This window comes from Erpetoichthys calabaricus, chromosome 4, assembly GCF_900747795.2.
Source record: "Erpetoichthys calabaricus chromosome 4, fErpCal1.3, whole genome shotgun sequence".
Lineage (NCBI taxonomy): Eukaryota > Metazoa > Chordata > Cladistia > Polypteriformes > Polypteridae > Erpetoichthys > Erpetoichthys calabaricus.
Genome location: NC_041397.2, coordinates 191,151,264 through 191,178,177, shown reverse-complemented (window position 1 = coordinate 191,178,177; position 26,914 = coordinate 191,151,264). Strand labels below are relative to the sequence as shown.

General features: G+C 40.4%; 1 protein-coding gene across 1 annotated transcript in view; it reads right to left on the bottom strand.

Moving 5' to 3' along the window:
- Nucleotides 1-15,005, bottom strand: part of gpa33a (glycoprotein A33 (transmembrane), paralog a) — a 59,685-nt gene extending 44,680 nt beyond the window's left edge. The window contains exon 1 of the mRNA XM_028800095.2: nt 14,815-15,005. Within this exon, the coding sequence (XP_028655928.1) occupies nt 14,815-14,848 (34 nt within the window). The 5' untranslated portion in view covers nt 14,849-15,005. The remainder of the gene's footprint in view (nt 1-14,814) is intronic.
- Nucleotides 15,006-26,914: the final 11,909 nt, after the last annotated feature.

The following is a 26,914-nucleotide window of genomic DNA, read 5'->3' as shown; positions in this document are numbered from 1 at the left end:
GGGTAGCAATGCACAGAAGTCACTCGAGCTCCATATGCACAAAGCATACAATTATTCAACTTAAAATTATATATCGAGCTAGTGCTGGGCGGTATACCGGTTCATACCGAAAACCGTTTATTTTTTTTATGATATGGATTTTTCTTAAACCGCAACACCGGTTTAAATTGCCTAAACGACGTTCGGAATGTGGCACAGTGGGAAACTGTTCAAGTGGGGACCTTTTTCTCTGCTACACCGCTAAACACAGATTTATTGCGCAGGGGCTCTTTTTCACTGCTACACCACTAAACAGGTAGTGGTAGTGTAGGTATTGCGCAGTGAAAATGGACAGAGAACACTCTGAAACTGAAGCTGTAGCTGACGATAAAGTTGACATGATGACACAGAAGAACTTTTGCCGAAAAAAAGGAGTCACGTCCATTGCCTGGAGATACAGTGGAACCTCGGTTCACGAACGTCTCGGTACACGTACAACTCGGTTTACGACCAAAAAGTTCGCCTAACTTTTGCCTCGGTTCACGACCACACACTCGGTATACGAATAAGCCAGGTTCCCTTTCGGTTTGTTCATGTTCAGTCTCTCCCTGTGCATTTCCTGTGCAGCGAGCAAGAGAGAGAGCGCGACACACACGCATGCACACACACACACACACACACACACACACACACAGAGGCAGCGCAAGAGACAGAGGCGCACACACACAGGCAGTGTGAGGCAGAGAGCCACGCGCGCACACACAGGAGCGCTCTAGAGAGACACACTGTGAACTGCGAAGCTGATCGCACCCCCAGAGAATACAGACGCCCCTGGGAAAACCCCTAAGAAACATGGACAGACTACCTTCACATTCCTCCTTTCCCTTCTGGCCGGCTCTGTCATGTAATATGCCTCTCGCGCGGTGCTCCGCCTTCTTAAAAAGCCTGCACGGGCTTCTTTCAGTTTGTTAAATTGGTTGCTTGCTACTCCTTGCTACTACTCCTTTCTCTCTCAGACATACATACAATTAATCCGTTCCAGACCGTACGAAGTGTATTTACAATCCTATGGGAGAAATTGCTTCGGTTCACGACCAGAACGAATTATGGTCGTGAACCGAGGTTCCACTGTGCTTTGGTTTTAAAAGGTTGGATGTGGACCATTATGTTCAAATGTGTAAATACTGTTTCTATACTACTGGATAATACTGCAAGCCAAGTTGTACTTGTTTTATTTGTTTTCAATACAGTGTAATGTACCTGGGTACTGTGTAATAGTGTGATGACATATTGACTTTATTCTCGCAAAAATTGATTTTTTTTTTTTTTTATTGTCAACGCATCATAAACAGAAACTTCAATAGAGGCTCCAGTCAAAAAGAACCACATTGGTTTTTGTAACTGCAATGCACTACATGAACGTCTGGGGGCAGCATAGTTTGTTATTGTTTGTCAAGACTGCACACATTCCTACCAACGAAGAACGTCTGAGGAGAAGTAGAATGTACAGGAAAATAAACGTGGTTGCAATGGCGAATCGGATAGAGGAGGGGGAAGAAGATGGAAAAAATTTGAGACAGAAACTTTCTAAAGTGTGGGAGCACTTCACCGAAAAAGAAAAAAAAAGTTGAATGCACATCTGAAACGCAAGCTTCCTGGAGCTGTTTTAACGAGTAAAGTTAGTGTCACGTGTTAACGTTGCTGTTTGTACTATAATGTGTATATCAAGGTTTCGACAATGATAGTTAACCCTTAAACCGATACATACTTGGGGGTTAATGCACCCCTGGACGCCAAATACTTTAAGTAAACGTCACAATTCACAAAGAAAATGTGAAATTTTAATGGAACACATTTTTTTCATACAAAGAGCATCACAATTACTGCAACACTGATCACTTTACACACTGCTAATGAACTGTAAAAACTATTAAAAAAAAAAAAAAAACTACTGCAACAATCTATTATATGTTCAAGGTGCAACTGAAGTCATTGATGAAATTCAGTAAATCACTGAGCCAGCTGCACTTGAACTGGCTGGCCTGCACGCAAACACACAGAGGTAAATGCTGATGATTGTAGGCTCATCAAGTGCAGCGGCTGAATCCCAGAGATAGTGCTGCTGCAGTTCTGCCGGGGCTGGCAGTGCTCATGAGCCGGTTGCTCAACGAATGTACAGCACTGACTGATCAGCTCCGGCATGCTGCCAAATTGCTCTGTGAAGCAAATATAGCCGGTTACGGGGTTCAATGAATGTACGTCGCCGAATATACTTGCCCCCTGCGTGCTGTCAAATTGCACTGAGACACGACTACAGCTGGTTGCAGCATTCAATTAATATACATCGCCGAATATACTCAGCTCCGGCGTGCTGGCAAACTGCACTGAGAAACAACTTTAGCTGGTTGCGGAGTTCAATGAATGTATGTCGCCGCATATATTCGACTTCGGCGTGCTTCCAAATTGCACTGGAAACCGATTCTAGCAAGTTGCGGCAGTTTAAGGGTTAAGTGAATATAATTTCAGTTATGTTTGCTAACGTGTTTGGAGCCATAGTAAAACAAGTGAATAGGAGTAGCTGAGCCATCCAATTTTTTTTTTCTTCTTTTTCGTATAATATTGGAGTTCATATGAATAGTAAACCATTTCTAACTAATGTTAGGTAACTTGTGTTTTGGAGTACAGTAATCCCTCGCTACTTCGCGGTTCACTTTTCGCGGATTCACGACTTCGCGGATTTTATATGTAAGCATATCTAAATACATAACGCGGATTTTTCGCTGCTTCGCGGGTTTCTGCGGACAATGGGTCTGTTTACTTGCTTCCTCACTTGGTTTGCCCAGTTGATTTCATACAAGAGATGCTATTGGCGGATTGCTGAGAAGCTACCCAATCAGAGCACGCAGTTAAGTTCCTGTGTGCTGCTGATTGGTTCAGCGACGAGTGTTGCATTAACCAGGAAGTCTCATCTCACTCGTTCATCATTAACGTGCTAATGCTTCAGGGGCCGTGTCCAAGCACCAACAGAAGATGCAAATGATTGCAGAAAAGGTAAAAGTTTTGGATATGTTGAAGGAAGGGAACAGCTACACCGCTGCAGGACATCGATTCTCTTTATTTAAAAAGGAGGAAAAGCATATAAGATCTACAGCCGCAGTGTCCTTTAACCAGGGTGCAAAACGAGTTGCAAGTGGACGTGATAAGGCAGTAGTCTGGATGGAATCTGCTTTAGGAATCTTTGCAACAAGGTCGACGACGTCATGACCGCCTAAAAGCTGCTACGTGTACTTCGCTATACAGTAAGTGTAAACTTATCTACCGATTTCATATTGCTTAGCAGTTGTTCCTGTTTTTAATAGAGTAAATGGTGGGTTGTAAACAATACAGGGAGGGTTTAAAAACGTCCAAATACACGTTAAATAATTAAATAAATATAGTGTCCCTACTTCGCGGAAATTCAATTATCGCGGTCGGCCTTGGAACCTATCTCCCGCGATAAGTGAGGGATTACTGTATATCAGTAATTAGCTTGTTACATATTTTAGTCCGTTATTTTTTATTTTGGCATAATATAGTACATGATGTGATAAACTCCAACACTTTTTCTTCAGAGTGTGATGATTAAAACATCTTTGTCTGCAAAATCATTCTTGTGTATTCCTGCTACCTCTACTCCTTCTGAGCATCTCTTCTTAGCAGCTGGGAACATAGCCTCAAAGAAGAGAGCCAGCCTCACACCAGAGCAAGTTGAAATGCTCACGTTCCTGCACTGCAATCAGGAATATATGAACTGAATCTTTTATAAACTGTACATTGTTTTATTTTACTTGTATTGAAGCTTTATTTCAACTTTTGGACTTTAACTCTTTTAGGGCGGATGTTGACTTTTGTCGACAGGAGGGGTTGAAGGCGAATGTCGACAAAAGTCGACATCCAGGGATAGGGGGCGACAATCAGCTGTTAATGGCGACAAATCTCACTGTCACATCACAGGCATTCCCTCTGTGCTTGGAGGAATGCTAGACTCGTTGACTTGGCAACTAAACATTGCGTGTGCGTGAGTTGCGAAATGTAAACAATGGCAAGATGGCACCGACATGTGAAAAGGCAGCGAAGCAAGTGCAGAAAAGAAAACACTCGGCAGACGATGTTTTGCGCATTATCGCGGAGTCGGACTCTTGATTTTTCAGAATCGGATTTTATTGGCAGTGATCAGGAGATCAAGCAAGAGAGTGAGAAGCAGGCATCAGCTGATCAGACACCAGCCGACGCCGCGCCAGCGGATCTGCTGCCAGTTGAGTGCCTTCGCGCAGCCGATGCATCTACGGCAAGGTTCGCATGGGATAAATACACAGACATTGATCCGTTGACAGCCGATCTAGCTACTGGAGTTTACAAGACGGCATGGCTTGCTGTTGGACACGACAGATCACCAGCTGCTGTACTTCAGGCTGCTCTCTCCTGATGCTGCTTTTCAGCTACTGTCAGACGAGACAAACAGGTAGGCAGAGATTTTTTTTTAATCGCGGGCTGCGTTTGCATCGCATTCTCGTTTTTCAAAGTGGAAACCCACAACGAAAGACGAGATGAAGTGCACTGTGGCATTACAAATAGAGATGGGACAGAACTGGTGATATAACTTCAGGGAGCATTGGTCCAAACGTGTTTTGCCCCCTGGTGGCTTAGGTACGTGCTGCTGCAAAGTTTTATTCACTTCTGTAATAAACAGAAGCAAATCCCATGGGGTGAGCCAGGCTATAATGCCATACATAAAGTTCATAAAGTTTCAGAAGATGAAAAGAGGTGACAATACGGTTTTCATGCAGGCAGAAAACTTGGTGGCAGTGGCATGGCACGATGACAAATGGGTGACTTGTCTCTCTACAGTACACACTAACAATATATGTGAGAAAATGCAGCAACAGACAATTGAAAAATAGGCACCAAAGCAACACATATTGTAAGGAGTGCAATGTGGCAATGACTGAAATTGGCTGCTTTGAGCGAGATCAGACTTTGCTGTGTAAAATGTATGTGATATGTATGTGAAATCATAGAGTATGCAGGCTCATACAACATGCAAGACAGTAACATTTGTCAAAAGTAAATATTTTTTGTTGATTTGATATGCTTTGTGTTCTTTTTTAAAAAATGTTAGTTTTTGGAAAAATATTCAGCCCTGGGAGAAAAGAAACAAAAAATAAAATTAGCCCTAAAAGAGTTAAAACACACCAAGTTAAATGCACTTTTTTTGTTTAAAGACTATGTGCACTTTAGTTTGTATTGTTTAATGTATTTCTTTTTTATTGTGATGGTCACACTAATATAAAACATCTGATTATTTTCAAATTCATAATTTTCACTGGTTGTTATTTTAATTTGATTATTATTAATTTTAATCGTGTTATTGCAGAGACATCAGGGTGACATTCACAGGTGGACAGACTTGAGCAGATGAGGTAAGACATGAACTGGAGCCCAGAACAGGATGTGCAACCACAGGTCACAGGCATCAAAATAGTCAGGCATGAAATAATCTTGACTAATTGACTAATCATTAAAAAAATTGAACAATTAATCGACTATCAAAATAATCATTAGTTGCAGCCCTACTCTTTTACACTTCAAATCATCTGAATAGTATCCTTGGAAGGGAAAAAAAAAATCTACAATACAAGAACAACCTAACCTTGCAGAGATAAAACACTAACAATCCGTAAAAGTAAATAATATCAGTTATTGTCAAGGATTAGTTTCTAATTAAGCAACTGGGCTGGAACAAAAACCTGCAGTCGTTGCTCCTCCCTGCTCTAATAAGATTTGTTTTGAGATAGTAGTTGGGCATATGGCCAATTATGCATGCAGATTAGACATGCAGAGCTGCTGCTAGGATTAGTGTTCTATATCCAGTGGCAGAACTGAAATATTCTAATTAGGATCAGATAATGCAGGGGTTTTGCTGAACTTTTATGGTCCTGAAACCCAGTTTCGCCTTGTTGAATTCATAAACAACCTACTAACAGCAATTCAAACTACCCCTTGGTGAAATGGGCATGGTTGGAAGAGCCAGGGTATGGGTCCCCCTTCATGAAATGAACCCACTGAGAAATGAGGAAACATATTGCACAATACTGTTAATCAATTAGGGGACCCACCGCAACCCACTCCCAAACCGAGAGCAGCAGCCTGCAACCCCAGTGTTTGAGGTAAAACTGAGCTAATGTACCCTTCAATGTTTTATTTTTTAATATAAACACAAACCAGATGTACTAATCTGGTTGTGATGCCTGTGATCTCACAATAAGCCTGTGTAAAACACGGCTGCTAAGCATCATTGGCCACTGGTTAAAAAATAAATAAATAAATAATTCAGGACTCAAGGCGAATTTCCAGGAAAATATTTGACAAATAAGGTTACTGATGAGCACAGCATACTTGTTGCGAAAAATGCTTTGGCAAATTTCACCAATCAACACTACTTTTTAGATCTACCTTTAATTTATTGTACAGGTTCTTTTACACTGTACTAATAAGTAATTTCTAATCCTTGAGGTATAATTATAAATATGGATTTTAGTGAAGCAGTAGTTGTTTCTTAATCTTATTCTGCAGGACACAGAAATAATAAACATGGTACAAACCCTTTTTATATTTCTTTTGCACAATACTGTTAACTACTTTAATAAAATGTCTATTTGTAGAGCAGAGTGTTCAATCAGTAGAATTCCAAAATGTGTGTTAGTGCACTGCACAACCATTCACAAGATGCATTTGATAACAGGAAAAGACTGTCATTTTGTATGTCATCACTACTACAAGTAACAGGCGTAGCTTTTTTTTTTTTGTATGCACTTTTGATATATCGCTCAGATACTAACAGTTGAAAAACACAAAAACATAGCTATTCTCTGTATTCAATATTGCCTCTCTTTTCTGTTTTGTTTATCATTATCTGATACAATTGACATTATCTGTGCAGCCTTAAAAATGAGCACAGTGACATCTTGCTATTTATCTACAGTATATTCTTCATGAGACCACCATATCTTTCTCATTGTGTTAAAACACCAATGTTCTTAATGGCAGTGTGGCATGTCATCTTACTTTCACATTTTCTTCTGTTGGGTCATTAGGAACCATAAAAAAAAATTGAATGCAACGCGATCTACCTGCACTACCTTTCCGATCTACCGGTCGATCGCGATCAACGCATTGGGCACCCCTGTTCTAGATTATCACTATCCTTACTGTGAAGGCGTGATTCTCTTTAATTCTCAATGGAGTCTTCAATTATGTGATTTACTGAATCATAAACTGAAATACAGGTAAAATTCCTTTACAATGAACTCCCAGGGACCCAAAAAAATATTTTGTTGTAACAAAAATTGTTGTAATGAGATTCTATATTTGTTACTATAGTGTTTTCTTTAACTTGTATCCAGGCGTTTGTGATCATTTCCATAGCTTCTTTCACGTCAATTTAAATCTCCTCCTGCCTACAAGTTATGCTGACGAGAATTTTTCTCAGCATTTCCTTGCAATACACCACTTTCTGGGTGCGAATGATACCCAAACCCAATGGCTGAAGCACTGTTGTGCAATTGGGTGGGAGGAATTCAACGCAAACATTATCTAAATGCGGAAGCATGTTGTGGGCAGCACAGTTATCAATCAGAAGCTGAATCATCCTTTTTTTCTTCATATTGTTAGGTTTCTGAACTCTTTTGAGGGTAGGAACTGTGAATGTTGGCAGTATGACTGGTAAGGGAAGAGAGTTAGCAGATATGATGGAGAGAAGGAAGGTTGATATATCATGCGTGCAAGAGGCTAAATGGAAGGGGAGTAAGGCCAGGTGGATTGGAGGTGGATTCAAATTGTTCTTTCATGGTGTGAATAGAAGGAGAAATGGAGTAGGGGTTATTCTGAAGGAACGGTATGTAAAGAGTGTCAGGCAGAGTAATGATTATGAAGCTGGAAATTGGAGGTGTGATGATGAATGTTGTTAATGCATATGCCTCACAAGTTGGGTGTGCAATTGATGAGAAAGAAGAAGTGCTGAACAGTGTACCCAAGGGACAGAAACTGGTGATTGCAGCAGATTTCAATGGACATGTTGGTGAAGGGAACAGAGGAGACGAGGAGGTGATGGGTAGGTATGGTGTCAAGGAGAGGAATGAAGAAGGTCAGAAGATAGTGGATTTTGCCAAAAGGATGGACATGGCTGTGGTGAATACGTATTTTAAGAAGAGGGAGAAACATAGGATTACGTATAATCGGGGCGGAGTGGTGGCTCTGAGGCTAAGGATCTGCACTGGTATCCCGAAGGTTGCCGGTTCGAATCCCCATCACTGCCGAAAGAGACCCTACTCTGCTGGGCCCTTGAACAAGACCCTTAACCTGTAATTGCTCCAGGGGCGCTGTACAATGGCTGACCCTGCACTCTGACCCCAAGGGGTATGCGAAAACTAACAAATTCCTAATACAAGAAATTGTATAAGGCAAAATAAAGAACAAAAAAAAAAAAAGAGTGCAGAAGATATGCAGAAGAGTCTGAAGGAGATTGAAGACTGCAAAGTGGTGGCAGGGGAAAGTGTAGTTAAGCAGCATAGGATGGCGCTGGAGATCAAGAAGAGGAAGAGAGTGAGGGCAGAGACAAGGATCAAATGGTGGAAGTTGAAAAAGGAAGACTGCAAGGTTGAGTTTAGGGAGAAGATTAAACAGGCATTGGGTGGTAGTGAAGAATTACCAGACAGTTGGGAAACTACAGCAGATGTAGTAAGGGTGACAGCAAGAAGGGTGCTTGGCGTGACATCTGGACAGAGGAAGGAGGAAAAGGAAACCTGGTGGTGGAATGGGGAAGTAAAGGAGAGTATACAGAGGAAGAAGATAGCAAAGAAGAAGTGGGATAGTCAGAGAAATGCAGAAAGTAAACAATAGTACAAGGAGAGAAGGTGAGAGAGGTGAATAGAGAGGTGGCAAAGGCTAAAAAAAAAGGTGAATGATGAGTTGTATGAGAGGTTGGACACTAAGGAGGGAGAAAAGGACTTGTACCGATTGGCTAGACAGAGGGACCGACCAGAGAAAGATGTGCAGCAGGTTTAGGTAATAAAGGATAAAGATGGAAACATACTCACAAGTGAGGAGAGTTTGTTGAGCAGATGGAAAGAGTACTTTGAGAGGCTGATGAATGAAGAGAACAAGAGAGAGAAGAGGTTGGATGATGTGGAGACAGTGAATCAGGAAGTGCAATGGATTAGCAATGAGGAAGTAAGGATAGTTATGAAGAGGATGAAGAATGGAAAAGCCGTTGGTCCAGATGATATACCTGTGGAAGCATGGAGATGTTTAGGAGAGATGGCAGTGGAGTTTTTAACCAGAATGTTTAATGGAATCTTGGAAAGTGAGAGGATGCCCGAGGAGTGGAGAAGTAGTGTACTGGTGCCAATATTTAAGAATAAGGGGGATGTGCAGGACTGTATTAACTGCAGGGGGATAAAATTGATGAGCCACAGCATGAAGTTATGGGAAAGAGTAGTGGAAGCTAGGTTAAGAAGTGAGGTGATGATTAGTGAGCAGCAGTATGGTTTCATGCCAAGAAAGAGCACCACAGAGGCGATGTTTGCTCTGAGGGTGTTGATGGAGAAGTATAGAGAAGGCCAGAAGGAGTTGCATTGCATCTTTGTGGACCTGGAGAAAGCATATGACAGGGTGCCTCGAGAGGAGTTGTGGTATTGTATGAGGAAGTTGGGAGTGGCAAAGAAATATGTAAGAGTTGAACAGGATATGTACAAGGGAAGTGTGACCTTGGTGAGTTTTGCGGTAGGAGTGACGGATACATTCAAGGTGGAGGTGGGATTACATCAGGAATCGGCTCTGAGCACTTTCTTATTTGCAATGGTGATGGACAGGTTGACGGACGAGATTAGACAGGAGTCTCCGTGGACTATGATGTTTGCTGATGACATTGTTATCTGCAGTGATAGTAGGGAGCAGGTTGAGGAAACCCTGGAGAGGTGGAGATATACTCTAGAGAGGAGAGGAGAGGAATGAAGGTCAGTAGGAACAAGACAGAATACATGTTTGTAAATAAGAGGGAGGTCAGTGGAATGGTGAGGATGCAAGCAGGCAGGCTGGAATGGGTGGAGAAGAGTGTCAGGCAGATATCAGCAAGAGTGAAAGGGAAGGTCTACAGGACGGTAGTGAGACCAGCTATGTTACATGGGTTGGAGACGATGGCACTGATCAGAATGCAGGAGAAAGAGCTGGAGGTAGTAGAGGTAGTTAAAAATGCTAAGATTTGCATTGGGTGTGACAAGGATGGACAGGATTAGAAATGAGTACATTAGAGGATCAGCTCAAATTGGACAGAGGCAAAGTCAGAGAGGCAAGATTGCACTGGTTTGGACATGTGCAGGGGAGAAATGCTGAATATATTGGGAGAAGGATGCTAAGGATAGAGCCGAGGTTTATAGATGTGGTGAGAGAGGACATGCAGTTGATGGGTGTAACAGAACAAGATACAGAGGACAGAAAGATATAGAAGATGACCCGCTGTGGCGACTCCTAACGGGAGCAGCCGAAAGAAGAAGAAGTGATTCAAATTCAAATATAACCATGATAAAAGAATTATCTATTCTAATCTAATTACATGAGCTAGTAGAGTCACATCAATGTTATTTGTGTAAAACTTTTAGAAGTGTACCAAAGTGCTCTAAAACAATAAAATCAACAGGTTAAAAAAATTAAGTAAAAAACATAATACATTAGAATTAAAGGATAAAATCCATGGCAAAAACAACACACAGCTAAGACCAATGCCTGACAATTAACAGACAAAAATATATATACATTTAGAGAATAAAAGAGTTAAAACTATATAGTTAAACCAGACTGTCAATGTGGCTTTAAAAACAAGCTTTTTATTAATAAGTTACAGCTGAATTGAGTAAAGATGTTTTTAATAGAACTTGACAATATCATATACAGTACTGTAGTCAAAAACTGAACCAGGACATGGATAGCAAATTCTAATTTAAGTGATGTATAAATTGTATAACTTAATGTACTGCTGTTAGTTCCAGAGAGTCCATAGCTAATTGTAGTTCATATTTCAGGATGTACCCAATGGAGATTTCAAGTCTTTGTTGAAGTCTCAAGCTGACTATGATGGATAGTAGGGCATAATGCAGCAGTGATTTTGCTTTCAGTGTAGCAAATCCTGAGTACATGTATGCATCATTCTGAACCATAATTAGAGAGCCTATTTCCCTTTTATGTTAGCTTGCTTCAAAGTGCCATTGCACACAAGTCTCACAGAGGAAATTTGAAAAAGAAAACTACACTCTTAAAAATAAAGGTGCCAAAGAATTTCTTCAGAGTAATGACATAGGGCAGGGGCGTCCAACTTCAATCCTGAAGGTCTACTGTGGCTATAGGTTTTCATTTTAACTACTTTCTTAATTAGTGACCAGTTTTTGCAGTTAACTTCTTTTGCCTCAATTGTAACTGACTAGCTATTTCAGACTAGAACCTCATTTGTTTCTTTATTCCTTAATTAACAGCCAAACAATAATGAAACCAAAACAAGCCAACACATGACCAGCTAACCTGTGTCCATCATGCAATATCTGAAAATAAAGAAAGGTGAAGCTCTTAGTAATGTTGATCTGCTTAAGTACACAAAAACCTTTGACAATGCTCTTGAAAAAAGAAAATCAGCTGTTTTTGAAATATCTGTTGTGGCAGAATGAAAGCACCAACAAGCCATGAAATTAAATAATGGGTTCAGTTAATAAGAATTGGCTTCTAATTAAGAAACTGGTTGGATTTTTACGCTCCAATTTAGCTGGTCGTCTGTTGGCTCACGACACATCATTTAAGTGAAGAAGAAAAAAAAAAAGTTGCACCAAATGTTTCACTGTTTTAAAATTGACAAGGTTGAAAACTCGTCAATGCTTTTCAGTGTGAGTTTTTACAATTTAAAACCTATATAAAGCATGCTGTATTCAACATACTGTATCTCAACAAAAATGGAGCCTTCTTAATAAATTTCCTTGAAGAATAAGCCAAATTTTAACAAAATTGGTCCACTAGGAACCAAGCTGTTACATGTGACCAGACAGACATCATTAGGACTATAGTAAGTGCTTTTGACATTATATGTGAAAGTACCTACAGTACAACATGGAAATCTTAAACTTGGGGTAATTAGATTTTTCATAAAATGTTGTAGTACTAGGGTGTTGTACTGTGTTAGCCATTATGAATGTAGAGAAAAGCCAAGCAAAATGACACCTTTTATTGGCTAACTAGAAAGATTACAATATGCAAGCTTTCGAGGCAACTCAGGCCCCTTCTTCAGGCAAGATGTAATCATTGCCTACATCTACAATTATATTTTTCTAAATAAAAATGTGAAATAGAAAAACTGATTCCATTTGATACCCACTTAAAAAACACAAACTTTGTTAAATTTAAAGAACAAAAATATGAATTTTGAGTTAAAAGTGACCATGAAATGGGGATTAATATTATACGACCATTTCTGTATCTTTGGAATAAAGACTGCATTTTAAATAAACTAAACATTAGTTTAACAATGCAAAAATGTTTGTTGCAATGCAAAATAATGACTTCTTAAACATTCCCATTAATCAAAACCATTTTTATTTTTCATTTAAATTACAATCGAAAGTACACATTAAAAGGTTTTTCAAATGTAATCTTCCATTATTCTGTGGTTAATAAACAGGATAACTATTTATTTTAATCATTGTTTCATTGTAGACATTTCTAAATTTCATTGTAGACATTTGGGCCTAAATAACGTATTGGATGTATTAAGACAAAGTCTTGACCTTATCTTAGATTAGCAAGGAACACAAAAAAACTTTCATAACATGGAAGGACCTGTAAATCTAGGCAACAGGAGTGAGAAACCCTTAGTATAGGCAGCAGTGTCCCATTTGCTTGAATCTCTAGGTCTGTTGACAATGTCAAACTTATTTATGCCCAAAATAATATTTAAAAATGTATCTGCAGAGTATGTTTAATGATAATAATTTCTTACAGTTTTCAGTGAGAATATTCTTTACCATTTCAACAATTATATGAATGGATCAACATCTTAAAGGCAAAATGAAGCAAAATTACCTACTGTATGACTTTTAAAAGTGTAAAATAACATTAGCACTTTATAACGGAGAAGGAAATTACATATTTTGCCAAGTTACTTTTAAGTATATTTAAAAAAAAAAAAAAAACTATAAAAAGTATGTACCTGATATTTTTCAACATGCTCAAAATGATCAATTATCAAAGTTTTCAAAACTAACTTTTCCCCCGAACATTTATTAGTGAATAGTTAGCAAGTATGCTTACCTACCAAGTAGAATTTTTATCTGTAAAAACCACAGTTGATTGTATTTATTTACATCAACTGCAGTCTTCTGTCGATTTTAAAAAAAAGACGTTTTTAAACGTTTACATAAAAACAATTACCAGCCTATGATTTAATATAAATGAATTATGTTTACTGAAAGATAGGTTCTCAAACTTGGTTCCTGCAGGTGTCACTCTTAAAAATAAAGGTGCCATTGTGGTGAATGATGCCATATTTGTTTCCCTAAAGAACCATCCATATCTAAGTTCCAAAAAGATCCTTTACTTATTAGGCCAGGAATAGATAATAGCAGAAATATAAAATACTGCTGGGTTCCCGACTTTAAAAGTACTCCTACTACATACAATCACACAGGCCAAGCTAACTTTTTCTTGATATGTTGTGTCCTGCTAGTAGGCCCACTATACATTACTTTTATTTTTTCACATATTAGGAACCCTTACAAAGCCCAACGAAACAATTTCATATGCAAAGAACCCTTCATAGGATGAAACGGTTCTTTATCTAACGATGGTTCAATAAAGAACCACACAAACCAATAAAGTGTAATTTTAGCACCTTTATTTTTAAGAGTGTATTACGGGTTTTCTTTTAATTCACGGTAATAAATAAGCTTGTCACTACTAATACAGTATGTTTATCCACGGAATTTCAACATTAGCTTGATTTTACAGACACATAAACAACTGCTTCCTTTTTCTTTAAGCAACTGCTACTTAGTGAGATGCAAAGAAGCCACCAGCTACCCATTTTCAACTTGTTATAATACTAAAAAGTTATTTAATTAAATAACACGTTTCATCAACACCAAGAATTACCCTTCTCTTAAGAAATGATTGGAACGAAATCCTGGACTGAAAGGCACCACGAGTATGGGGCTTCTGAACTGGGCCAACGCTTTGATTGAATTATGCGTCATCTCACTCTGTGCATCAAAGAAACCTTTAAAATGCAAGTGTCCATTTAGTTCAATCGTCTTGCAACATGTAATGACATGCTGCAGTGAATGGAAGGCATAACACGACAAGGTATAAAAGCAATAAAAATACAGCACTAAAATATATATCAGACAGCACCAAAATCTATATTATCCGATTCTAAAATGAATATACTGCAGCTCTCATTAAAACCCTGCATGGTCTGTCCGACAGTGCCTGATCAGTTTCACTATCTCTCTAAAAAGCAAGACGTCCGATTCTGTAATCCAGCTGCTCACTCGATTAAAATGAATAGACTAATGAAACTAGACTTTTACGGTGAAAAACTGATACAACAAAGACACTCGCTTTACAAGTCGTTTAAAACAATGAATTTCAATTAACTTGCTTGTAATATACTTAAAAAAAATCTATAAAGATGTCTTCTAGGTGTGTCGGCTTCCTGTTTTTTTACTCAGGTATGACCATCAGTACAAACAAAGTAAGCAAACATACCTGCGGAGAATACGAGCAAAAACCCAACAGCCATTCCACGGAGACAACTTCTTTAATTATGAACAGAAACTTTTTTTGGTAAATATTTACAAAATATAATTGAAGTACATCCAATTACTTTCAATTAGTACAATCTATCACCGCTCCTGCTTGGAGAAAACGCAGAAACTGGGCGCGGGCGCTACAGGTGAACTGAGGAACCTTCCTAAACCCTCCCCCTCCTGAGTGACAATCCTCTGAATCAATGACAGTGGCGCAATGTGACTCGTTTTCGACCAAACTCTCGTCATAGCGAAACATTTATTCGAGAGAGCAACAGGTATTTCGGTTAGTCCATACTTGTATACATTTTTAAATACATAAATTAATTGTATATTTATTTTTGTATACAATTTTAAATAGATAATGTATTTTTAATTCTAATGGTTGCAATTTTATCATTGATTTATGAGTACGTGTTAGAGAGTTGCTTACAGAAGTTCTAAGTTGCACTTAAAATGTTCACTAGAAGGATCTGAAGCACAGTTGCAGCGTGCTGCAAATGTGCAGCATATACCGAGCACACTGACTTTTCCTTCAGTTTGCAAAATATGCTTAAGCTGAGGATGCCTATACTGTATATACTCGTATATGATCCTTCTTGATCCCAGTTAGTATAGCAAGGGCCGAAGTATACAGTATCCTGGCAACATCAGACACAAAGCCGTACTTAACACAAAACTAAATAAATAAATAAAAAACGACGGAGAATCTGCAAACTCAACACAGAATGTGACCAGGGATGGGGTTTCTAACACCATCATTAAGTTTTGCAGATGACACAACAGTGGTGGGTCTTTTCAGCAATGGGGATGAGTCAGCTTACAGAATGGAGATTCAATGATTGGCGGACTGGGGCAAGTGCAACAATCCATCTCTTAATGTGGTCAAGACAAAAGAGATGATTGTTGACTTCAGGACGGTCCATGCTGTCCACATCCCATGTTTGGGTACTTTTCCTCTGTGAGTAAGTTCCAAAACTGTCCAAGAGACCCAGACTTCAGCTGAATGTCATCCTGTTGTGTCAAAATTTCATCCTCCACTGTAGAAGAGTTTTAGGTGAAACAGTGTTGCAATTTTTGATGCGGGTGAATCACCCTCAACATCTTCCCTAAATGGATAGTGTAGAAGAAGAATGTTCTCCTCAGCACCATGTATTTTGTGTGTTTAGTAAATTAGAATCTTTATAATAACTATTTTGTAACTTGCCAGTGAGAGACGCTTTGGCTTATGAACTAACAAAAATATGTTATTCCAGGGTTCAGGAGAAATAGTGTCCAGATGAATAAAATGTAAGCTGTTTCTTGTTTTTCCCTTTCTCAGAGTGAATGTTTCAGGGACAAGGTCACAAGGCTGCAGAACTGTACATGTAGTTTATGCAAAGGCGTCTCTCCTGTGCTTAGCTTCCAAAACACAGATAATGCTTAGCTCAACAGACATATTGTTTAACTTTACTGTTTTGATAAGGATGTTCTTTCTGTCTTATTAATCATGAGATGCTGAAGTATAAAAAACCCCTCCTGGCTTTTGATCAGGGTTCAATTGAGCTTTGCGGCAATAAGTTATACTCTTTTGAATCTCTACTTACTGCGACTCCGAATGAATAAATAAAGTGAATTTAGAAACTATTATCTGTCTGCTTTCCAGTGTGCCTTTTTCGTCCACAGTTTTTGGCGCCCGAACGTGGGACAGGAGACGGGCAGACGACTCCCTGGGCGGGTTCGTCCAAGTGGACCGATTTCCGCGGATCGAGGACCAGCTCCGGTAAAAGTTAGGACTGGCCAACCTTGGGCGTTTTCCTGCGTGGGGAGTCGCTGACCTCCTCCTGACCGAAACGAAAAGCAACTGGATGGGATTTTTCCAGGCAGGCAGAAGGAGTCGCGGTGAGTAGATTCGGGGGATTCCCGTTGGTTTGACTGGTGTGCTGGAAGAAATAGAAGTATACGGGGAAAAGAAAAAAGAAAATAATAATAAAAGAGAATAAAAAATAAAAGCATGCTGAAAGAATAGAGAATCATACCGTATCGACCTAGAAGGGTTTTAGGGATTCATAGAGAGTGACGGCACAGTGTGAATGCTAGTAAGTCATCCCTTAAGAATTCGAGTAGAAAGGACCGAGTGGCACGTTCCTATATTAAGAGGAATAGGGGTGAAAGGGGCAGTTAGAGTACGTGTGAAATTTGGAAGAGGGGAGGTTGATTTCCACTTGTCGACTGGTTGATTCCGGGGACGACAAGTGGGACGAGAAATAATCGGGGATTGAGTTGCTCTCTGTTGAAGGCCTGCCGCTTACTATGGGAAATTATAATGGCACGCCAGTCAAACAGGTCCCCCAGGGTCCTCAAAACCTAATGTTAGAAGGATTATTTTCAGAGAATCACCAGGCTCCTAGTACACCGTCGGGATTGAAAGGCGGGTCCCCTAAACAGTTAATAGAGAAGCAGACTGGGTTGGATTTAAAAAGGCATGTAAGAAGTGGAATAAGCAGAGGCGTAACAACCTGCTGGCTGCTGAAGTCAAAACACAAAAAAGACAAGGAAGAATTATTGCTAGCGTTGCAGAAAATGAAGATAGAGACAGCGCCCAAGCCTGAAAGTAAAAGAAAGCAGACCGAAAAGAAAGACCCCCTATACCCCGTAATCTGTCCACCCCCTCCTTACCAAAACTCCCCCCGCTTCCACCTCCTGCACCCTCTTCTCCAACTGCACCCCTGTTAACAGACGAACCGTCTGGAGCAGGTTTTTACGATGAACAATATCATTATGACCCATCCTCACATATTGACCCTAAAGAAGATAATTCAGATCATTCACAAGATGCTACTGGATTGTAATGGCAGAAATTAAAAGAGTCATCTGTCTCCCAGCGCACGAGCAGTCGGTGGACTGCAATTTGTGGAGCTGTTACAGCAGCTGGATAACATGTATAAAACAAATGCTGCAGAGTGGACACAGGTGCTCCGTCGACAGCTGAGCACCGCATGGGCAACTGTAAATCACGGTGATCATAACGGTGTCCCTTGGTGTTGGAATGAAGGTCCTTTCCTCGCCCAGTGAGAGCCTTTGAAAGGAGCCCTGGCAGAAAAATATAAAAAAAAAGGCACAAACTGGTCACTAATTTCAGCCGGCTCACCGATTGCAAGATCTGATGGCTAATCACTCTGGGCTAGACAATACAAACGATAGAACTCGTGCTGCAGTTCCTACTTTCATCTTGGGACTGAGAAGTGACATTCAAAGCAAAGTCTGCATGTCCTGCAAAAAGGCTGGAAGACCGCAACGTTCGAGGAAGACAAGCGTCATGCAGAGCATGCTGACAGTCAGACTAAATTAAAAGAGTCAGACACACAGACCAAACTTTTGGCTGCACAAATAAATTATTATACTGGAAGAACTGACCTGGCTAGGGGGAGAGGACGTGGAAAATTCTTTGGAGGTCGAGGGCGAGGGCACGGAAGAGGACGTGGGTTCCATTTATCAAACCCTAAAAATCCTTTTGCTCAGATGCCTAACCCTTCGGAGCAGATGCCAGCGTCATATGCCTGTTACGGCTGCGGTGAACTTGGACATTTCAGACGCAACTGCCCACACAAGCGCCTCCGTCACCCCCTCTCCCTGAGCCTAATGACATTCCTTGGTCCTAAGAAATATCAGGGACCCCAGCCACTTTTTCCAGTTTCCTTTGCTTACTCGTCATGCTGAAACTGATCTTTTATTGACTTTAATGGCAAAGAAACTGCCTTTGAAATGGACACAGGAGCCATGCGCTGAAGGAGGTTCCTGTGCAATTACAGCTCAGCATTAACAATTTCATTATTGACTCGTTCCTTTCTGTTAAATCATTTGTGCCCTGTGAAACTGCTGGGATAGGATCTTATGACTTAAATTGTCAGTCTCAATTTTCTTTAACTGAACAAGGATTTTTGCTGCTCCATTCCTAAGCTCCTGTGCCACACTTCACACCCCAAGCCCTCTTTTACAGCCTGGACCCTGAACATCTCCCCGCACACCTTCCTCTTGAAAGCCCTTCATTCTTTCCCCTCATGCCTATTTTCCTCACTTACAAGTCCCGGACACCCTGCCTTATACTGCCCAGTATTTTCCCTACTGAAGTGGACACACCTTGGTTAGAATCTTTTCTTTCCTCCAGCACATGCCCTGAAACTTTGCACATTCCATGCATTTTTGTTGTCTACTAAAGCTGTTGCTTCAGTGCACCTCACATATTCACAAAGCGTTTTCTGTTTAGGAGATTCGGTTCCCCATGTTTCCTTAGCACTGTGGTCCCAAGGGAAAAATTGATTATGGAAGGATAGCACACTGAGCCACTGGTGATTTTCTCAAAATCTTCCTTCCGCCCGTACCGTGTCCAGGATCCTCTGTCTCCAGAGGCAGAGGCTGGCATCGCCGCTGTACATTCTGATCTCGTGAGGCGAGGAGCAATTATTCCAATTACATACTCTCCAGTCAACTCCCCCATTTTTTCCTGTAAAAAAGGCTGACGGGTCCTATGACAAGTTAACTCTGCGGTTTTTTCCTAGAACACCTATTGTTCCTAATCCTTCCACTATTCTTTCCACGATACCCCCGTCCGCCCGGTACTTCTCTGTTATTGACCTTGCTAACGCTTTCTTTTCCATTTCCCGTGCACCCTGATTCTCAATTCTGGTTTGCTTTTACCTTTCAAAACCGCCGATGGACCTGGACCGTCATGCCTCAGGGATATACTGAAGCCCCTTGTGTTTATGGTTTTGGCCAGAAAAAGATAATAAATTGATACAGTATATAGATAAGAAAAAAGAAAAGAAAAATAAATAAACAACAAGTGCACATGATACTCAGAAAATTGATATTCTTTTTAGGTGAAAATGGCCATAAAAAAGTGTCGAAGAAAGAAAAAAAAAAAAAAAAAATGCAGTTACTTCAAGCTATCGTTAAATATTTAGGTCATGACATTTCTTGCGATACAAGAGCTCTCTCTAGCGGCCGTTTAACCATCATTCAAAACCTTCCAAGACCGGTCACAAAACAACAGGTTAAGTCAGCATATTTCTCTGTGGCTGCATAGCTTTTGGTGGGAATGTTTTCTTGTTGTGGAGTTGTGCTGTGTGTTTCCCGAGATGGATTATCTTTGTTTACAGTTGGCACTTGGGTCGCCACGGAAATTAGTGTTTCCTTGTTGTCGCTGACCCGGTTCTGCCTCAGACTTTTCCATGATCTGGAGGCTAGCATGTATGGCACCACGGTGAGATGAATTCCTAATTTAAAAATAGTACCAGCTTGCGGCCTGAGAAGTTGTTTGATTGTAAGTTTTTCAAGAGGAGCACAGCCTTTACAAAATCTACCTAACACTGCCATCTGGCTGCATGCAGTGGTATAGCAGGCTGACAAGGCTCTATGTGATTAAAAAAAATAAATAAATCAATAAATAAATAATAATAAAAATGCATTACTCTCACTGACCATATTCTCGTCCATTCACTGTGTTCGTGGACGAAAAAGGGGGGAATTAATGAATGCAGTTTTAACGCAACCACATACAGACAAACAAAGTGCTCATGAGCCCCCTAACAGTAAAGGTACCTCACGCCGTTCATTTTATTTTAGTACAGGCTAAAACCTCACATCTCACAACTGCAAGAGCAATACACTATCAAAATGTACTCTATACTTTGTCCAATGTCACTGTTGAAAGATGCTCTACCTTAAATCCAGCCACTCTTCTTCCAACTGAAGAAGACGGAGAGCCACATGACTGTCATGATGAAATAGCTAAAGTTGTAAAGCCTAGACCAGACCTACACGAAACACCGTTAGATATTGGAGAATTAATTTTTGTGGACGGATGTTCTTTGAAATTGGAAAATGGAACACCCTCGACCAGCTATGCAGTAGTGAAAGGTGGCCACCTGCTGGAAGCAAACCGAATTTCATCAAATTTAAGCGCGCAGGCAGCTGAATTGATAGCTATCACCCGAGCATGTCAGTTGTCCGAAGGGAAAATTATAACAATCTATACGGATTCCAGATATGCTTTTGGAGTCTGCCATGATCATGGAGCCTTATGGAAATTAAGAGGATTTAAGACCAGCGCTGGCGAACCGATCTAACATCAAAAACTGATTGAATCCCTCTTAATAGCTATAACTAAACCATCAAAGTTAGCGATCGTTAAATGTCAAGCTCACATAGGAAAACAAGATCCTGTCAGCAAAGGAAACGAATTAGCTGATCACTTTGCTAAACAGGCTGCATATAATAACACACGAATCTCTTTATTCCAACAGAGAAATAACCAGGACCCTGATAATCAACTTGTTTCTTTACAGAGTGCAGCCACGGACAGAGAAAAAGAAAATGGTCCAAAGAATGGTCCCTCTCTTATGGAGTCTGGACCCATAGGCAAACTAACAAACCTTTCCTCCCAAAGGCTTCTCTGCAGATGCTGTGCATTATGTCAAAAGTCTAATGTAGGAAAGGGCACCCAGGTAAGTCCCGCCGTTACACCTAATCCAATGGGTCCGTTTGAACACCTCCAAATGGATTTTCATTGAACTAACTCCGTCTAAAGGTTACCGTTATTGTCTAGTAATTGTTGATGTGTTCTCCCGATGGGTAGAATTTTTTCCTGCTAAACACGCTGATGCTAAAACTGTAGCCAAAGCTTTAATCAAAGAAATTATTCCTAGGTGGGGCATACCACAGAAATTGCAAACTGATAATGGCACCCTAAAATCTAAATTAGCCAAAATCTGTGAGCAGACAAATTTATCCTGGCCGAACGCTTTGCCTCTGGCCTTAATGAGATTGAGGGCAAGAACACACCGGCAATTAGGACTGTCGCCGTTTGAAATTCTGACCGGACACCCATGCCTGTGGGCATGGTTATGCGAAATGTTAACCTGCATACTGTGGACAATGATCTTCTCTCTTGTCTTACAGGTCTCCGAGATACTCTGAAAGAAGTCCACGAGCAGGTTAACCAGGCCTGGAGGACTTGTCTTCCATCTAAAGACACGCCGATTCCCTTAGGCACTTGGATCCTCGTCCATGACACTCGGACGAAACATTGGCATCAGCCGAGGTGGAGAGGACCGTTCCAAGTTCTTCTATCCACACCACATGCAGTGAAAATGGAAGGATTGCCCGCCTGGATTCACGCCTCACATTTCAAGAGATGGCACCCTTGATTGCTGTGCTACTATGCTTTCTTTTCCCTTGTCTACTGCCCTGGTCACCTTGACTTTGCTGTTAGGAATCACCACATCAGTGCAGGTTGATTTCTGCTCTATTATCAACTGTGGGACTGGTCGACAAGCCCAGTGGACCTGGTCTGACAAATACGTGTGTATGACTGTTACGAAGTATTATTAGGAAAGTAACTGCGACAACTGGCAATGGGTTTTTGCTAACACTGGAACTGAGGACTGGGGTTCTCAACCTTTTGAGGCCCAAAAATACGGTTTGAAAAATCGATTTTCTATCATAAAAGGACATGCTTCTCATAAATGTGTTGACAACCATTGTAACCCCTTGATCATCATTTTGAAGAACCCCTCTTTACATGACTCAGGAACCTATATATTAGGGGCATATGTATCTGGAACAGACCCTTTAGGGAGATTTCTAATTAAGATTGACAACCCTGTTACTAACACCTCATTCTCCTGCACACACACCTGTCTCCCCAACTTCTGGTTCAGATTTTTCTTCTGTTAAGATTATGAATATTTCCACCCTCTCATCCACTTTTTCAATTGAAACTGGCTATGGCGATCAGAACCGTTGGTTACAGTGGGTATTATATTCGGCTAAGCAAGTAAATCAATCTGATTGCTACGCCTGTGCTCCGGCCAGGCCACATTTGGCTACCGTCCCTTTCCCTCTTTCTAATATTTACCCTGTTGGTCTTCCTTGTCTCCGTGCCCTTTTTACCTCTCCGTCCACACCAAAAGACTCTAACTGCATTACACTTTCTCTCCTCTTTTCCCCCCCACTCCTCATATGACTCCCCCAATGTTCCAGTCTCATGAAGGCAATTATACCTGCTTCTCTAGTAATTATAGTTCCCCCTTCCGAGGTACTAATGTTGGTCATATCCCTTCTTCCTTCTGTTCCCAGACTTTCCAGGTTAACTCCACCTCATTTAATTCTACATTATCACTTTTCCTGTTGACACAGTCCAGTCCGCGTGCTGATATTTGGTGGATGTGTAGTACATTAAAATTACTTGATATTCTTCCCCCTGTTTGGACTGGCACATGCGCATTAACCCAACTTGATATGCCTTTCCGCCTCCTCCCTTTGAATTCTCCTCCCATGTCGTCCAGCTCTGGCCGACGTCGTCGACCCCGCTCTGCTGACCCCTCCACATTCTCTCTTCACAGCCCTAGCGTTTACTTTGATTCCACTGGTGTCCCTCGCGGAGTCCCTGATAAATTTCAAGCGCGAGATCAAGTTGCTGCCGGATTTGAGTCTATTTTCCCCCAAGTTACAATAAATAAAAATGTAGATTGGATTAATTACTTATATTACAACCAACAGCGTTTCCTGAATTTTACTAAAGAGGCTGTTGAAGGGATACATGAACAGCTTGATAGAACATCCCTTATGACTTGCCAAATAGATTAGCATTACATATGCTCCTTGCCGAAAAGGGGGGTGTACTGTATGTACTATGTTTGGTGATGCGTGCTGCACTTCCATCCCTAATAATACGGCTCCCGATGGATCAATCACCATGCTTTGCCAGGTTTAACTGCCCTTTCAAATAAATTAGCTACCACTTCTGGCATTTCTAGCCCCTGGGGCTGATGGCTCAGGTCAGTTTTTATTTCACTGGCCGTTGCTTTTATCATTCTGTTACTTGTGGCCTGCTGTATAGTCCCCCTAATTAGATATATTGTGTCCCAGTATTTCACTAACTCTGTGGCCAAGGCTTATATGTTACATGAAGAATGCATGCTTCCCATTTCTTCCTCCTTTCCTTCCACTCCTTCCCCTTCTCCTACTCTCTCCCTTGTTACTCCTATGTCACCCATATTTTTGTTGGTTCAAAAAGGGGGGAATGTAAAAGAAGAATGTTCTCCTCAGCACCATGTATTTTGTGTGTTTAGTAAATTAGAATCTTTATAATAACTATTTTGTAACTTGCCAGTGAGAGACGCTTTGGCTTATGAACTAACAAAAATATGTTATTCCAGGGTTCAGGAGAAATAGTGTCCAGATGAATAAAATGTAAGCTGTTTCTTGTTTTTCCCTTTCTCAGAGTGAATGTTTCAGGGACAAGGTCACAAGGCTGCAGAACTGTACATGTAGTTTATGCAAAGGCGTCTCTCCTGTGCTTAGCTTCCAAAACACAGATAATGCTTAGCTCAACAGACATATTGTTTAACTTTACTGTTTTGATAAGGATGTTCTTTCTGTCTTATTAATCATGAGATGCTGAAGTATAAAAAACCCCTCCTGGCTTTTGATCAGGGTTCAATTGAGCTTTGCGGCAATAAGTTATACTCTTTTGAATCTCTACTTACTGCGACTCCGAATGAATAAATAAAGTGAATTTAGAAACTATTATCTGTCTGCTTTCCAGTGTGCCTTTTTCGTCCACAATAGCACTTAAATGTAGCGATTGGCTCAAGTAAAGCTGACTCCTGAAACCGTCTGTCAAAATCTGACAGATAATTTTCAATCTGCTCTGTGTAGCGTATGCTGTTAAGTTGTGCACACGCCTTCCATTGCGTCTTCAGCTCTGACGCGAGGTTTTGGATGTTCCCCAAATCAAGGCGCTGCAGCTTTAAGGTCAGATGTTGCATTTTTCGTTTGAAAGCATTAACTGAGCTAATCATATTGACCTTTGAGTTCTCTTTTCCTTGCAGCTGTACATTAAGCTCATTCAACATGTTGGTCAGATCAGAAAAAAAATGCCAAGTCTAGCGGCCATTGATCATTATTAAGTTGCTTGTATTCTGCATGTTTAATGACAAGGTGAAATACCTTTTTCTCCGGCCAGGGGTCTTGAAATCTCAGCAGGAATTTCTCCCTAGCCATCTGTCTCAATGAAGGCCTCTTTTATCATCTCTCCATCTTGGAAGGACTTCTTATGCTTAATGATTGCGTGACTCACCCAGAACGATGCTTCGGTGTGTCTGCCTTTGCTTTTGAATCCAGCCAAGTGAAAAATGACGGCTGTCCGATTTAACTGCGATTTTAGTTCCCTCTCCTTTCTCTTTCTCAGATCGCTTTTCGGAAGTAAGTCAGTTTCATAGTTTTTATGAACAGTTCGAAAGTGCCTTTCCACATTTTTCTTCTTTGGAATAGCAATGATAGATTGACAGATCAGACAAACGCACTTCAATTGTGACATTGTGAGAAAAAAAATACTGTTCCAATTCCACATCCAGCCCATACCCTCCCCAAACAATTTCTTTTTAAATCCCTTCTTTAGTCGATAAAAATTAGAAGGCTTACTAGATCACAGCCAGAGTTTTGCAGTAGCTCGCACGTTTGATCGTGCGTGCAGGATGACCAGTGTGTTAAAAGAAAAGAGATCTCAGACTGGCCGCCCTGTATGTCAATCAAGTGGCAAATGCCATAGGGAGGACATATGATAGACTAATGCTTAAAAAATTGTTTTTTGAATGCAACGTGATCGACCTGCACTACCTTTCCGATCTACCGGTCAATCGCAATCGACATATTGGGCACCCCTGGTTTAGATGATATTGATTTACCAATTTGTAATGAACATGTAAGATTAATTTAAACAAGAATTCCATAATATTAAATATGCTATAAAAAATATGGAACCCTTCCCCATGGTTTTGTCTCTTATTGAGTGGGATTTTCACAATACTCTGCAAAGCTGATATGGACCAGGCTAAGACATGATGCTTAGGGCTCGTTTATACTTCCCAGACCACAATGCAAAGAGTGCACACAGTCAGCGACCAATTCGTTCATTCAAACTTGCTGCAGTCCATTCAGTCAGTAGGTTGATATTCTCCAAATCAATATTTGACAGGTTTTGGTAAGTGTTGCATACGTATCAATTTCACAGCTGACGAAGTGAGATGCTGCTAATAAAAGAAGAGTTGTGCTTGTGAAAAAAAGGAGAAGATGGAATGTTCAAAAGTGTTGAAGGAAGGGCGAGCATCATATTCTCGTGAATGGGAGACATGCATGATGAACAGATGCACTTCAAATATTTTTGCAGGTCTGTCTTGCACTTTGATGGCTTGTTGCGTCATATTCAGCCCTACATTCATCATTCTGGTGCCAATGTAACTGGCTTCTTATCCAAATTCACCACTTTGGATACATGGCACCATGTCTGCATCGCAGTGTAGTTAGAAAAAATTCAGTGAATAGGGTATGGCAAAAAACAAATGCACATGGGTGTGCCTGGATATCTGACATAATGTTTGCTGCACTGCCCACATGCCCAACACAGATGCATCTAGTATAAACCAGCCTTTAGTTACCAAGTGTGACATGTCTTAATCCTCTTAGGTGGAACTGAAACCAGCTCAGATAAGCCCAGCGTCTCGATTTAAATGAGGCTTACTCACGAAGCACACTTCATGGAATACCCCCATATTTTTGCTCAAGTCATATATTTGTGTTTCATTTTTGTTTACTCACTTGTTGAAATTCTCAACCCTTAATTTCTTATTTTAGTCTTAAACAACTGCACTTTTTAATCTGTTATTATTTTCCATTTACAATGAGAATCAAATCACAATGGGGCCAGCCATTTACCATCTGACTTTTCCAAATTAGTGTACTCAGCTGTGTATTCATCATGAAGTATCTGTTTTAAGAAAAAAACATGGAAGAAAATGGAAATGAAAAAGTGAAGAACTTAGAATTACTAATCTAAGATGTGTTTCCTAAAAGCTTCATATTGCTAAGTACTTAAGATCTTTCATTAATTAGTGAGTGTTTCCCAAAAACCTTTGTAACTGAAGAAGTATATACTTTCATTTAGAAATGAATGGGTAAACTGACCCGCTTGTTATTTTCTATGTCTTCTTTTATTTGGGCTATTGTCTGTGATACTG